General features: G+C 37.9%; 1 protein-coding gene across 1 annotated transcript in view; it reads left to right on the forward strand.

Moving 5' to 3' along the window:
- Nucleotides 1-15,571, forward strand: part of rab26 (RAB26, member RAS oncogene family) — a 53,600-nt gene extending 38,029 nt beyond the window's left edge. The window contains exons 6-9 of the mRNA XM_088323229.1: nt 5,307-5,372; nt 7,314-7,370; nt 12,097-12,173; nt 13,915-15,571. Of these exons, the coding sequence (XP_088179355.1) occupies nt 5,307-5,372; nt 7,314-7,370; nt 12,097-12,173; nt 13,915-14,017 (303 nt within the window). The 3' untranslated portion in view covers nt 14,018-15,571. The remainder of the gene's footprint in view (nt 1-5,306; nt 5,373-7,313; nt 7,371-12,096; nt 12,174-13,914) is intronic.
- Nucleotides 15,572-16,581: the final 1,010 nt, after the last annotated feature.

The following is a 16,581-nucleotide window of genomic DNA, read 5'->3' on the forward strand; positions in this document are numbered from 1 at the left end:
AAAATAAAATTAAATACCATAAAATAAATCATAATTACCCGCATTCACTCGTTGACTGAGCAGATGTTTACGAGGAGCCGGGCGAAATGTTCTGAACATGCCCTTCCTTTTGCGAAAGTCCCCCACTCAGAGCCCAAGTCCAACCCTGAACCACAACTTCCTCAAAGTCTTTCTTGAGCACACGCGACAGTGCGAGAAAGGGAAGTCTAATGTACGAAACAACACGGCGTCATTAAATTTGAATTTTGTGTTTTAATAAGTTTAAGTGTGTACCTGTCTACGAGCTTCATCAATGCACTGGATGTTCAGGGAACTTCCCAATATTCCCGATGGCCAGCCACACTTCCGCTAACTAAAAATTGAATCTTTATTTCACAGCATTGACATTTGAAGGCAGGAAGAGAACAAGTATTTTCTATTAACTTTAAAATACACTAGCCATTTCCTTTAACCAATATGGTTGTCGGGATACCACTTCCTGTGTTGTGTCTTGGGCCAGAACAGACTGGAGGCCCCCATCCCTCTACAGGCTTTTAGGAAACTTAAAAATGAATGTTGCCGTATGTTGAAGTGCAAAAAGCACAAGAGAGCAGACAAACTATGAAGACTTAAAGTGACCAAAACACTCAATTCTACTTTTTCTCGGTTCAGCTTTTTTGAAGATTTTGGGTATCCGTAGCAGCAAGATAGCAGTTATTTCAGCTCCCTTTAGGTAAGACTCATGTTACGTAAAATAAAAAAAAAAAAATTGAATTGAAAGTATAATACAAAGGCCTGTTGATATGATCACATATGTTTTCCCATTTAATCGATTTAAAAAACAGTCTGGAGAAAGATGCGCACCACCAAGCTGTACTTGCCCAAGACGCACCACAGGAGGGTGTGCCCCTACGACCCAGGCAGTTAAAGGACCTGTCAAACGTCAGTGTTTTTAATGAAGTTTTTGACCACTAGGAGGCGCTATATAATACAACCGTCTCTTTAAAAACAACATCCAAAACCAACAACAATGAATTATGAATGAATATAGGGTGAATTTTATCTAATTTGTCTATTTAGGTGTCCAATAACTTCATTTTTGGGTGTTTTTACAGGCAACTATACACTTAAAACTCATTTTAAAGTCATGAAGTGACTAAATATTTGTATTCACTTAAGACTCAACTCTTATCACAAAAAAAACAATAGGTCATTAAATGAACCTATGTTTTCTACTGGTTAAAAAATGCACCAGTGGAAAAAATGTTGTCAGTCCGTCTGCAAACCTCAGTGTATTTTAGGCAAGCCTTTTTTGACCCTGACTCCCACCTTTTTGCACACGTCTGTCTCCGGCTACGACCTGTTTTGATCCTGACCACCTCTTCTCTCCCGTCCCGGATTACGACCCTTTTTGTCCCCCACTACGTCTACTCTTCTGTTCTGGCTTATGACTCGTTTTCGACCCCGACCACCCCTTGCTCTCCCAGTCCCGGCTACCAACTAGTTTTTTCGTCCTTGATAACGCCATCGCTCGCTTCCGTGTTCGGATCACAATCCGAGTACGAGAGCGACTTGCTTCCCGCGTACAGCGAACACTGGATCGTGGGTGCAGCCCTTCCGCTTTCCTTCAAAAAAACTTGTGGAAAACGCTACGCAATTGGGTCCTGTTTCCGTTCTGGTCCTGACACTATGCCTATAGAGTTAAAGAACTACCTTTTCTTTAGGCCTTGAGAGGAACATTGAATGAGTAAACGACAACCCCATCTAAAAAGACACAAATATATGTATATATTTAGCCAAGTTCATGATATTATCAGGACTTTAATTTATCTCCTAATTCACACTTTTACTCTATGCGATTAGAATACTTTTCAGGTGGCTGCTTCTGTAAACAGCTTCTATAAATCCCCCAAAGTAGTTTGAATATCAAAAAGCAGCTAAAAATAAAGCCTGCAGATCCATTGGCGTCGCTTCCCCTCGCAGTCCTGATTCAAACTGATTTCGACCTTGACGGCGTTCGCACGTGTCGTCGACTTCAGACGCAAACTCATGATGCTCGACTTTGAAGCCGACTCGCATCCAATTTTAAACCTCACGTTCCTCCGCTGCTTTCTTGTAATCCGCCCACTCGCTTTTTCTCGCCGTCTCGGTAATTGGCTACTTGTCGACTGCGCAGGACGCTAGTTAGGTGAGCGCTTGCTGCGACCGTCTTCGCGTAATGAAGGAACGAAATCCAGAGGGTCGGGAAAAAAGGCCAACTGAGACGGGTTATATCAAAAAGACATCGATGCGTTTCTTTTGCTGGTAATCAGGGTTGGGGGTGTACATGAAACAGTGTTACTTAATCAGGATACAAAAAAATATACCATAAATTCCGGACTATGGAGCGCACCTGATTTTAAGCCACACCCACCACATTTTAAGAGGAAAAACGATTTTGCACTTACACAAGCCGCACCTGTATGTAAGCCGCATGCGCCCACATTAAAAAATGTAACACAAACACAAAATTAACCCAAACCCGACATTAAGTCCCGCGATTGAAACTGAATGTCCTTCATTAAAGTACACAGTCCAAAATCACAGCCGGCAACATGAACGGAAAATTATACCAGTACTTAAGGTTTGATGCAGACCTGCAGAGTCCGGGTCCCGTTGAAAGTAATCCAAGGAAAAAAGTGTATATTTCCAAAGGTAAGGGTGGGAAAAATATATATCCACTATTGTCCACCGCGTCCACGAACAGTTCTCACCTTTACCCCACTTCCCGTCACCCCGCGTTTGTTCCACCCCTTCTTTTTTATTCGCCCGTGCAAAACATATCAGAATAAATGTCTCAAATAAATACATTAGAAAAATATTTTATTTTTATATATTTTTTTTATATTTATTTTTGCATTTTGCAAGATGAGGGTATCTTTACGCTAATTTAATTTATGCACAAGCCAAGAAGTTGCAGTCTTCCTCGGCGCATATATTCCACCGGTCTAAATCTTACCTTTTGTATTCGAGCGCTGCTGGCTGCCGTTAGAAAAATTACATAAATTGGCCGCATCACTGAATAAGCTGCAGGGTTGAAAGGGAAAAAGGTAACGGCTTAAAGTCCGGAATTTACGGTAATTGTATTCCATTACAGTAAAGGAAAAGACATATTCAAAGTAAAGGTACCTTTAACTAAAAAGGATTACTTATTTTGAAAACGATTTTGTTGACATAATGCGCCGATAGATGAATTGTGTCATAATTTCAATCACTGACACGAGAAAGACTGAGAGAGATGAGGTTTACACACGACGTGTGCAAAGCCATATCTGTTAGTTTGTACAGACCGGCTCCTCATCCACCACTGCATTTTTTGTCAGAATGTGTGGCAAGTAAAAGCACTTTTTTTTCTCTGTATTTTATTTCCCTTTCGTTGTAGCACTTAAGCAGCACGGCAGCGCAGTGGTTAGCGGCACAGTTCTGAGGTCACGAGATTGAACCTTCCTGTGTGGTTTGCATGTTCTCCCCGTGCTTGCGTGGGTTTCCTCCGAGCACTCTGGTTTCTTCCCACATTCCAAAAACATGCATAGGTGTGAATGAGCGAGCGAATTGTCTGTCCCTGTGTGCCCTGCGACTGGCTGGCAACCAGTTCAGAGTGTCCCCTGCCCACTGCCCGAGATGGCTGGAATGGGCTCCAGCACCCCTGCGACCCTATTGAGAATAAGCGGTGCAGATAATGGATGGATGCACTTGGCACTCAATTTGTTAAATTGGTGCACGCCTGCAGTTTTGTATGGCTGCTAATTTTAAGATAGCCTCATACTAAAATAAACAGGTATCCAAAATATTTAAAAAGCGTGTATCCAAACATCATATTTAATTGAATATGTAGATAATAAAGATTGTTATACTGGTAAAAAGCTAAAAAAATAACAATGGAAACCATTTACTGTACCTTCGAGTAGCACTTCAATGGCAGACACTCGTACACCACTTTTACATTCCGCAATCGTTTCCTTCTTAGACTCGACCGTTGTTGTCACTGTTTTACCCTTTTCCTTACTGTTTTCCGCTTATCCCTCAATTTTTTTGGGCCCCATTTTTATAGACAGAAAATGGTAAAAAAAATAACAATTTAACGAGATGTGGAACCCGGTTTTGGTTGTTGTAAAAATACACGAGTTTGGTGTTTATTTCAGATTTATTTTTACATTTTATATTATTTTAAGAAAACTATTTCAATACTGTCGGTCATGAAATAAAAATCAGATTTTTATTTTTTTGTGGAAATGACAAATATTCAATTTCCAGGAGGTTGGTGGCGCATGGTGTTCGAATAAATGAAAATTTATTTTTTCGGAGATTGTTTGCTTTGTTTGGCAGATAGGGGTTGCATTATGTGCACAATATAATCACATTTCTGTTTTCAGACAAAATTACACAATTTTTTTTATCAGTATTTACAAAACCAAAATGTCAGTTGTTGTAGTTAATTTATAAAACGTCCAATTGTTTATTTATTTTGGTAAGACAACTGAATTTTTGCTCTTTGAACCAGAACTAGTAAGGAATTTCAGTCAAGTTAACCCAACTGGAACGTTCCAATTGTAACCTGAACTGGACTATTTTTGACAAAAGTGTTACTGTATTGTATGATGCAAGCATTTAACCAATCACATTTCAGCCATCATTTCTTGCCATCCTCAGAAATCTAATCCGAGGCTTTCACAATCAGCTCTGAAGACCCTGAGGCATCAAATAAGTGACGATAAAGCTGTTGGTATAGCCTATTCGATTCAGAGTTTGGAAGCCTGCGCCTTCCAGAAGGCGCAACGAAGCGTTTCACAAACTATGATTGACAAGGTGGTGGTAACGGAAGTACCGCAATGAAAATGTAAAAAAAATACAGTATCCCCGTGTCTGCTGTCACTGATTAACACACATTTTCAACTCTAAATTGAAATATGACAGAACAAGATTGACTTTCAGCATAAGCTTCGATAGCGGTGGAAAATAATTTCTTGAGAGAACTTAAATGCTTGGAGAATTTGTACAAAAGTAATTGAAATCTTCTTTAAGAAATAAAGGAGGATGAATTTGGGCACAAATAATAAGATTTTGGTGAGTAAAATGTGGCTATATTCCTAAATAAATACTATCGTGATTTTATCAGGTTATTAATGGTTGTTCTATAGCCATAAAATAGTTTTTAAGGGTTGGATTGACTCTGTATACCGAAGGCCTAGGTGTGAAACGCACGGCCCACCACGATCTATAAATGTGAATGATAATGAATATTTGTCTTAACCTCCTTTCACTTTGGCAACTCCTTCCTTTTTCTGCAGGCCTGGCTGACGGAGATCCACGAGTACACTCAGCAGGACGTGGTGGTCATGCTGCTAGGCAACAAGGTGAGCCTGCCCCCGTCAACCGGGACAATTTGACAGAAAGCGCAGCCGGGCCTCCTCGCAGATTTATGAACTCGTGCCTTACGTCCCGAGTTGAGGGATTTACAGTCGAGCAGCTTCCACTCCGACTGAAAACAGGGAATTTGAGAGCTTCCACCTCTCCATTAGCCAGAGTTGGTTTTAATAGCGATAAGTCAAAGCGGCTGTAATGCGAAGGAGCGGCTCGTATCGGCCAGCCCGGAGTTATCGCCCCGGACAGCCGCTCGCCACTCTATAAAACATTCCGTACCACTTTTTTTTTTTACACGCCCCCTCTTCCTCGTCTTATTTACAACTCAATTTATAATAACGTGGTAGAATAACCCATTCAAGCATAAAACGGGCAAAATTTTTCAGCTTTCATTATTTTTAAATTGTATTTCATTAAATTTATTCAAGTCATATTAATTTGTATAGCCCTTAATCACATAAAGTCCCAAATGACTGCACACAACACCATTACACCATCCCCTGATGTGAAACCTACATGAGGGCAAGGGAAACCTCAGCATGAGGAAAATAAATGTTACCTGTGGCGTTCCGCAGGGCTCAGTCCTAGGTCCCCTTCTCATCAGCATTTGTATGCTTCCGTTATCAACGCAGTGACTTGTTCTCAAACACTGCTCCAAACCCTAACCCAGAATGACTGAGTCAAAATTTGACCCTGATCTGTGGTTTTGATTACTTGTTAAAAATATTACTTGAATAGCTATTTTCCATCTTGGCGACAATGCAAAAATTCACCCTATGCTGTCCCATTCTGATGCTGAGAATATAATTTAAACCTTTGTTACCTCGTAGTCCAACAAACACGCTCAAATTTTAACCATGTAGTTTAGTTTATTAACCAAAAATAAAACATATTAAAATTGGCAGCTCTTTTTAGTTCACATTAATAGCACAAAAGGAAACCCCCCACCCATCCACCATCACCAATCTGATTTTCACATTTTTTTTACATTTCTGAGAGTTTTTGGATGGTCCTGCAAAATATGCGGAAAAGGGGATTTTATGGGAAAAGCTATTGTTGCATTTTCAAATGAAAAGATAGGTAAGATATACAGAAACATATTTTGATAAATAAATATGTGGCATAACTTTTAAGAAATATATACATTTTTATGACTTATGTGGCATTTCTCGATTTTCACTATTTTTTTTTATATTTATTAGTGCTTTTTTTAGTCTTGCAAGGTATTCCGAAAAATGTATGGAGAAACCGTTGTTAGCGTATTATATTCAATGAAATTATACTTAGTAAATCCATAAACATATTTGAATAAATACAAATGAGGTATAATTTTCCAAATATATACATTTCTATTACTGATTTCTAATTTCCCAATTTTTAGTTTTTTTTTTTTTTACGAGAGTAATTTTTAGTCTAGTCTCTTTATGGAAATTACATGTAGTAAAGTCTGAAATACATTTTAATAAATAATTTGCAAAACGTGTTATATTTTTATTATTGACTTGGAATTTTCTGATTTCTACTATGTTTTATATATCTGAGAGTATTTTCCTAGTATTGCAAAACATTCTGAAAAAGCGTTTTATTGGAAAAGGTAATCATATTATATTTCTATGTTATATATTTTAGTTTGTGTATCTATTATACATGATTTGTTTTATTGTTTTGCAATTTCTATCAAAGTAAATTGTAAAAAATATCCTCAAATTGTAAGCCTACATTTCAGGAAAAACGAGCACAAAAAATTCCCCACCCTTCAAAAATAAATAAATAAATTGTAAATCAAAACATCACACAAACTTGCTCATTGTACCTTTAATTTTTTGCTCCAATTGGATCTCCATTAATAGACAAAAGCTTACATTAAATCTAATATTATTCTTTTTTTAGTTTTTGTCTTGAATGTTGTCACTATTATTTTTTTTTTTTTGCAGGCCGACTCAAACCACAACAGGGTGGTGAAACGTGAGGAGGGAGAAAAGCTGGCCAAAGTAATTATTACTTTTTAATACATGTCAAATTTATAATATAAACATCAGAATTAGTATCCCTCCCCCAGATGTTTGTATTGTTATACAGTGGTACAAGTACCTTTAAACAAGAAAAGTTTGATAAAAGAGTATTATTGGGAAGACCGGAAATCCAGGTCACAAGCAATCCCAGAGGCTACCCCTAGAGACCGCTCATCGCTTGTGAATGCTCACCGCCAACATCAGCATTCCAGTTTGCGCACGGAAACTACTACAGGCAAAAAACACACCTTCATTAAAAGCTACAGTAACTTTAATTTTAAGTGTACAGTAAGTGCTTACGAATCATCAACAGTCTTTCAATCTGATATCCATCAACCTCAGCCAATTATTTTTGGGATTAAGGGTTGCAATTCCTCTTGTTGAGTGATAATACACCTTAGAAAACACGATGCACCTATTTACTCACAGAGTGATGGACTATGTAAAATACTGCGACAATAGTAGAGATTAATGATGGCATTGTCGTCTGCTACCAGTGACCAAGACACTGGAGACAAAACCGCTCCTTTTATTTATTTATTTATTTTTGAACATTCCAGTACAGACGCTGCCCTACTTAGGAATGAGATTTGTATACAAGATATAACTTTTAGGAAATTTGTAAAAAAAAAAAAAAAAAAAAGAAAACCTTTGTGGGGACTAATTTGTTAACAATGTGGCATACAAAAGTTTTCGGACGATCGTAAGTTGAATTTGTTCGTAAGTTGCTTCAGTGCTACATTTTGTATGTTTAAGGTTTATTTAAGTATGTTTAAGGCTTGTATAAGTAACCTTTAATGTTTTGTACTAAAAAATTAACATTTCATAAAATGATATGCTCTGTAAAGACAAATAAAGTAAAATTTAACTTACTTTTGGAAAATGAGCTTCAAGAGTTAGGCAACTTCCTCCTCCGTGATAAAAAGTGGCAAAAAAAAGCGTTCCGACCATTTTCTCAACCGCATCAAGCTTTCTTGTACACTTTTATTTCAAAAGAATTGGCTCGCCTCTTCCTTACACTTTATACCAACCATATTGAATGGATGCATGAGATATTAAACAATAAAAATGTCAAAGTTCTTAGCACCCCTGAGATACATTATAGAATGTTTACACACAAACTAGGAGAAGGGAGCGGATTTTTTCTTCAGGGTCGTAAGTAGGGGAGGGTGTGTATAAAAATGGTTACACTGTGTACACGATTTCAAATGATAAAAACGCGTATAAAATACGGGGAAAGCAGATAATTTGACAGGTATGCGACCTCTGTTACACAGGACTTCTTCCATGGTAAGTGCTCATAATAAACTCGCATTTCATGTCATCAAAATCATCTTTTTTTATCTTCTGTCTGTATCTTCTTATGTTAACTTGGATGGTTTTGGGACGACGGGTACGTACCCATTCGTTTTAAATAAATTCATATCGGGGAAAATGTGATCGTTACAGAGCAATCAGAACTACATCCGGGAATGGATTAAACTCGTATGACGAGACACCACTGTAATATCTGTTCTGTAATCAAACAGACTGTTTTGAAAACTAAACACATCAGACTTAGCAAATGTTAGCATTTTTCTATATATTTATCTTTTTGCACGGCCGACCGGGGAAGTGCAGTGGCTCGCTGACTTAATTTTCCAGCCCATTTCACCGGGATAAGCTCTGATAAGTGCACGAGGTTGAGCGTGAGGGAAAGCTGTCGCACCGCCGCCTTGCCCGTCAACGCGGGGAACGCAAAACAAGACAACTGTCATGACAGAAAACACACTCCGAATATAAATGGCGGAGGGCCACGCGCTATGAACGGAGCCATTTCTTCCCACCGAGCTTTGTTGTAGCAGACTATGTGGAACAAGAGATTAATTTGGCCGGCGGTGGTCTACCATGTAATATTAATGCCCGAGCTCGAGCCAGCGCCAGCGGCGAAATTACAAGCAACCACACGGCGGATTCCGGTTTTATTGTGCAAGTTGATGTGAAAGCAGGGAGAGTGTTTATGGTAATAGCAGCTGGTGCTGATCTTATTATTGGAAGCCAAAACATAAGCTATAATTGTACATTTTCACTATGTGCAAGCCTCTCATTGAGTGTTGCTGTATTATGCTGACTCGCTTGTTATCGTTACAAAAGTCTTGTTTGTATGCTACACAATTTTACAGATATTAAAATATCGGCCCTCTTTAAAGTATACGCACATGTACTCCCCTATTCCCCTACTTACGACCATTCCACTTACGAAAAACGGTAGATACGAACATTTTTTACGGGATGTCGAAAAATATCCGGACATTGCTGCAAGTTAGATTTTGTATTGTGTGCACCTTTTTCCGACTACAGGTCAGTACTGTAGTACTTCTCTCCGCCGCTACCCGCGTGTGGTGCTGTGAGGGGTCACCCAGCATTCACCCCGAAGAAGAAATTCGGCTTCCTCTTCCTAGTTCGTGTGTAAACAAACATACAGTACTACATGTACTGTATCTAGCGCGCTAAGAACATTGGATGATACAGATGAGTCATCCTATAGAGTTTTGTGGTTGGATGAGGCAAAAAAAAAACGTTTTGGTCCTAATTCCCTCAAGCGTGTTTTGAGAAAGAAGAATGAAGAGTACGATCTGAAGAACACCATCCCCTGCTGTGAAGCATGGGGCTGGTAGCATCATGCATCTCGTGCATCCATTCAATATGTTTGGTGTAAAGAAGTGGCAAGCATTTTCTTTTGAAATGAAAGTGGAATAAGAAAGCTTGATGCGGTTGAGAAAATGGTCAGAACGCTTTTTTTCTGACACTTTTTATCACGGAAAAGCGCATCTTCCAAAAGTAAGTTAAACTCAACTTTATTCATCTTTATAGAGCATATTATTTTATGAAACGTTTATTTTTTAGTACAAAACAATACACGTTACACAAGCCTTAAATTAAACATACATATACAAACCTTAAACATATAAAATATAGCACTGAAGCAACTTACGAACAAATTCAACTTACGAACGACCGGCCGGAAATCTTGTCTAATGTTCTGCAGGATCTTTATCTTTGCATAAAACTATGGCTTTGGTTTCTTTAAGTGATCAGCCAAGTGACTGTAAAATGCATTCAGATCAGAAGGTGGCAGCAGATTACCCTTTTTTTAGTATATAATTTAGAGGTCAACTGATTATCGACTCATCCGGTTATCGGCACCAATATTTGGGGATTTGACGGGTATTGGTATCGGCTTTTTTAATCATATATAAAACTGGGAAGAAGAGCAGACGAGAACGTGGCTTCAAAGCCGAGTTATACTCTCTTTTGGTTTTCCAAACCTTTACTCTCCTCTTTCATCCAGCCGCCTTCTCATTGGAGAAACGGGCTGGGGCGGAGCCATCGAAACAAAAACTTTTCGGACTCCATACGCTGCAGACTGGAAACCGTTGATGTAGAGATTTTAAAAAGTCTGTGTGGCTTGCTAGAAAAATGTGTGTGTGAGATTGAGAGATTTCTTTATGCAGTGTAGAATGCCCTACTAACAAGAAGGGAAAAAAAACTCAGGGACGAACAATGTGACTGTCCAGTAGAGGTATGATCGGGCCTAAAAATATCAGCCCGACCCGACCCGAGTCGCGGGTATATGAACCCGACTGATTAACTTGATATGACGAACGAGCCAGAAATAAAGCCGAAGCTTTAATTTGCCGCCAAATTTAGCACGAAGCTTTACTTCAGCCGTGCGTACTTCAACCACGAGTTGGGCTACGCAGCTTAGGGCTCACTTGGGGCTGAGTCCCTCAAATCTAGTGTGCACTGCGAGTGCAGCGCCAAAATGAACAGTTTGGCGCTGAAGTGCGCATCTTGGCGACGCGCAGCGAACGGAAATGAAAATGAACTACATTGTTTGGGTTTTGGCCCGGGCCCAAGATCCTACCTCTACCTTCCAGCACTCCCCCTGTCCCCCATTCCTCCTACCTATTGTGTTACGCCCCGAGCAGCTTTGCAAAAACAAATATAAAAGCAGATAGGTGTGGTGAGAAAAATAAGACCTTTTGAACTCAGTTGGGCATTATTAAAACATACTTAATTTAGAAAATATTAATTAATTAATTAATTGATTATTTTTATCAATTTCAATTTGTTAAAAATCACACTGATCTCTGATTTGGCGAGATATTTTCTTGAAGCACCTCTGCGTCCTACTCGTGTTGTCCTTAATGCTTGAGGGTGACTGCGTGGGAAAGACTACTTAATTGATCTAAAGCCAAGCTATTTGAACCTGAAGGGGCTACCAGTTTCATATGTATCTGTAAAAAAACAAAAGCACATGTTATTTATTAACTTCGATGTTATGAGTTAATGAGGAGTAGGGCTCAGTCAATTACAAAAGCATGTTCCTCGAAAAAGGGTGAATATATATTACAATTGATCATTTGATTCTAATAATTTGGAACTGATCCCGTTAATTATTGCAAGAAATCACATTTTATGAATCCGGTCCATTGTTTGTTTCCAAAATTCCTCGAAAATCGCAATGACCCATTACTAATGATCTGATCCAAACAAACTTATACAATAGAAACCTATTTGGGTATCTTCAATAAATGAACAATAAGGCAGACTGTCCACTAAAAACTACCCAATTTGTAACCATTTATGTGCAAATGAAGTGAGTACTGTTCAACCCTTGGGTAAAAATGCTATTTTTTAAAATGTATTATTAATTTTGCAGGAGTTTGGTGTGCCCTTCATGGAGACAAGCGCCAGGTCTGGACTAAACGTGGAGCTGGCCTTCACTGCCGTGGCCAAGTGAGTCGCACAGTACTTTCAGTTTCTCCTCGTCGGCATAAGGGTTAAAAATATTCGAATAAGGTCAAAAAATATCCAAATTAAGCAAACAAAGTACTCAAAGTATTTTGGACTCCTCCAGATGGTGCTCTTTGTTTGTATTCAATGCCGCAACGAATGAAAACGTTTTCAGAAGCATTTTCCCAAAACGTAAAAATAAGATTTTCTTGTTTTATTTTAAAATGCTATGATAAAGGCTTTGTCGCTGCTGATCAGTAAGTATTAAGCCTCTAGGAATTATTTCAGTATGATAAATCACCTTTAGATGGCAGGAGTGGCTTTGATCAGCTTTTTGTCCACACATCGAATGAGCCCCCACTTCCTTTTACCCATGTAGCGAGAAGGCATACTGAAGCAGTGTTGTGAGAATAGTGAAAATATGGATAATGGGCTGTCATAACTCCACAACAGAGCTTATTTCTTTCCAAAAAAAGTCCCATCGACATCGCTTGGTCACAGAGGGACAATGTTTCATGCACGTTTGGACGAACGCGGTCGCATGAGGGAACACGTTCTGCACAGTCTCTGACAGTTCATGCATCAATTCAGTGTATTTACAATAAAATGTTATTTTGCAAGTCCACTTGTGTTTATGAAAAGCAGGGCATCACAAATCCAAAACTTTATGCTTGAAATGCATCTTTTAACGAGAAGCCGTTTTTCTTAGTTTTCCTGGAAATTAGTATTTTCAGGAGACTTGGCAATGTTCAAGTTTTGTTGACTGAACAATGATAAACGCTAAAAACATTTTCTAATAAGAGATGAGGGTTGAAGCTTTCTTTTAATATGTCCTATGGCTAGATACAGTGAAGAAAATAAGTATTTAAACACCCTGCTATTTTGCCATTTCTTCCACTTAGAAATCATGGAAGGGTCTACAATTTTCATCGTTAGTGCATGTCAACTGTGAGAGAGATAAACTAAAAACAAAAATCCAGAAATCGCAATGCAAGATTTTTTTAACAATTTATTTGTGTGATATAGCTGCAAATAAGTATTTGAACACCTGAGAAAATGAACGTTAATATTTTGTACAGTAGCCTTGGTTTGCTATTACAGAGGTCAAACATACACTGTAGTTTTTCACCAGGTTTGCACACACTGCATGGAGCTACAGTATAACATTTTCTGTAAACCTTCAAAAATGAGTTAAAATGGCAAAAATTGGCTGGCACTCGCACTTCCCATTTGAGAGAAAATTCTGGCATATATGAGTTAGTTAAAATCACTCAAGTCCAGCTCAGTTACAGGAAAATGTAACTTGGACGTCCAAAGCGGTCAATGGCATTGAATGAGTCAATTTCGGGCGGAGGTTTTATTATTATTGTTTTTTTGCTGTATCATTGCCCTGCAGCCAAGCTTTTTTCCCCTCCCCCGTTAGGGTAACACAAAGGTCATCGAACAGGAGGTGTGAACACGAAAGTCAGTGATCGCACCCGACGGGTATCCGCTTGAAGAAACAGAAACCGGGAAAGAGGGATGACTTGAATATTATCGTGACAAAATAGCCGTCCACCCGGCGCCCCGCCCGTCCGTCCGTCGCTTCGTTTTCGTCAAAGTGAAAGGTCGCGTCCGAAAATAAACGGCGAACAGAAGACCCGCAATCTTGCGCCAAGTCAATCGGGGGGGAGGGCCTAATGATGACAACTGCAGCGCTAAAGTGATGCCGTCTTCTTCTTCTTTTTTTCCCCGTCTGGCTTAGAGAGCTCAAGCACAGGACCATGAAGGAGCCCGAGCAGTCTAAATTCCAGTTGCAGGAGTACGTGGACAGAGAAATGAGGACGGTCGGATGCTGCCGATCCTAAATCCAAACCGCCGCGGAAACGGGTTTGCCGCGCCCAATGAAAATTCAGTTCCATGACACTAAAGCTACCCTGTTTTAACGTAATTATTACGATAACACATTCCACTAGTGCGAAAAAGCTTTGCAAAAATGTCAGTGAAAAATAATCTCGTAAAAACAATCAATGTATCATTTATCAAAATATACTAAAACCATGCATAAAAATGTGAAATGGTTCATGTAAATAGATGCAATTTTGATTAAAAAAATGTTAAAAAAATTATGCAAAAAAATGTCACTTGTAAAATTGTCCAAAAATCTGACATTTATCAAAAAATAAAAATAATATTGTATAAAAAAACCTTAAATGTACCATGTTAAAAACTTCATCAAAAATATTACGTGAAATTGCTATGTAAATAATTGAAATTTGGATTTAAATATGTTAAAAATGTTCATGCAAAAAAGTAAAACATTTTTCAGAAATTGGGACATTTGTCATGTGAAGAATAATCATGTAAAAACAATAGATTATTAATTTATCAAAAATTTACCACGCATAAAAATGTAATGTAATGTAATATGCATACACAAAACTTTCATTAATAAATTCGCATGCAAAAAAGGTCATTAGTAATAACAAATAGTTTTCAATTCACTTCCATGACAAGGCAGAAAAATAATCATGTAAAAAACATTAAATGAATCAAAAATGCATTAAATAGTCATAAAAAGTGTCAAAATTTTCATTTAGAAATGTAAAAATTCTAAAATAGTTGCAAAACAATGTGACATGTAATAACTCTCAGAAATGTTTGTATAAAATCATAAACATAATGTAAAAATGTTCAAATGTTTTACATAACCAAAACAATCATCATTTTCATATCAAAACATAAAAACGACCTTGTAAGAATCATAAAATATCAAAAATATTGCACACAATTGTAGAATTTGTCATGTAAATACATTAAATTTAGATGTAAAAACGTTAAAATTCTCATGCAAAAAAAAACCCATCACATTTAAAAATTCTCTCATATTGGGATTTGTTTTCCATGTTCATTTTTGAGTACTAATATAATAATTCAACGTATTATGTAAAATGTATTCCCAACAAGTTTCAAGTCAAGAAAGTTTGATTTTAAAACATGAATTATTATAACAGTCGCTCAGGGGGTAAAGCTTGGGATCAAGCAGTCGCAGGTTCGATTCCCGGCTCCTCCGTGTTGTATGTCGAAGTGTCCTTGGGCAAGACACGGAATCCCTAATGCCCTCGATAAGCAGGTAGTCTCCTTGCATCGGTGTGTGAGTGTGTGTGTGAATGAGTAAAGCACATTGTAAAGCGCTTTAGGAGGTTTTCAGTAACTTGAAAAGCACTATAGAAAGGCAGACCATTTACATTTACCTGAATAAAACATGTAAAATGTTAATACTTTACCTTTTCATATAAAGGATTATCATGTAAATAAAGTATGAAAATGTGTCATTTAAATACATAAAATGTTTGTATTACAACGTAAATAAGTATCATAACATCGCAAATGTTTTACGTAACAAACATGCAAAACCTGCTAATTTCAAAGTTACAATGCATGACGGTAGGTTTCAATGATAAATGTAAAATAAAAGGTATTTTCTATAAGAAATATTCACCCTAAATGTAAATGGTTAAGAATCATAAATCAGATTTATCATGTAAAGACGTGGGAATTAAATAGCAAAAATGATCAAGGTTAATGTAAACGTCACATCAAAATACATCTAAAAACAAGACTTTAATCACATTATGAGCGCTTTGCCCATGTTATTTTCTTTTGTGGAGTGTCTTATAAAATATTGAAGCATCTGGAGCAGAGAATCATGTATCGTTAAGATGAATTTATTGTTCCTCTCCAACTGTGAATGTAAAAAAAATGCCTTGCAGGAATTTGTCTACATGTGCATGCTCACACATGTTGCTTTGTTGTCGCAGTATTTTCGGAGTTTGTAAAAGTCTTGTTCAAATAGAATCTTCGAGTCCAATCTTGGCGATCAAAAGAACATTTTTGGAGCGATGTGTTACTATCTTATCGAAATTGTTTAGTGTCAGTCTTCTAACCTGCAGATGTGATCGATTTTCCTATTGTAGATGCAGTTGTAAAGTGATCATTTAGCAAGCTAAGCAATGGACAGTCAGATATTAATCCGTTTATTGTATACTGTATTTCAACGGAAATGTTATTTACATTAAAAAATGTGAAGACAATGGTACGTTGGTGTCTATATGGGAATTCTAATAGATGTCGCACCGCCATCTTCTGGCGGTCTTATGTCATTGCAGAGACGTCACATCTAAATCAAGTCATGTTTATTTGTACAGCCCTTAATCGCAAGAAGTCTATAAGGGCTGTAGAGACTACAGACCACCATTAGACCATTCCCTGATCTGAAACTGTCACGACGGCAAGGAAAAACTCAAAAACATCAGAGTGAAGAAACCTTGAGAAGGGGCTGCACAAGAGGTAATCCCCTTTTTAGGACGACCAGGCTGCAATAGATGTTGCAAGGGCATGAACACACCACCAACATGAAATAGAATTACAG

This window comes from Urocampus carinirostris, chromosome 19, assembly GCF_059441175.1.
Source record: "Urocampus carinirostris isolate Australia breed hairy pipefish chromosome 19, RoL_Ucar_1.0, whole genome shotgun sequence".
In the NCBI taxonomy this organism is placed as follows: Eukaryota; Metazoa; Chordata; class Actinopteri; order Syngnathiformes; family Syngnathidae; genus Urocampus; species Urocampus carinirostris.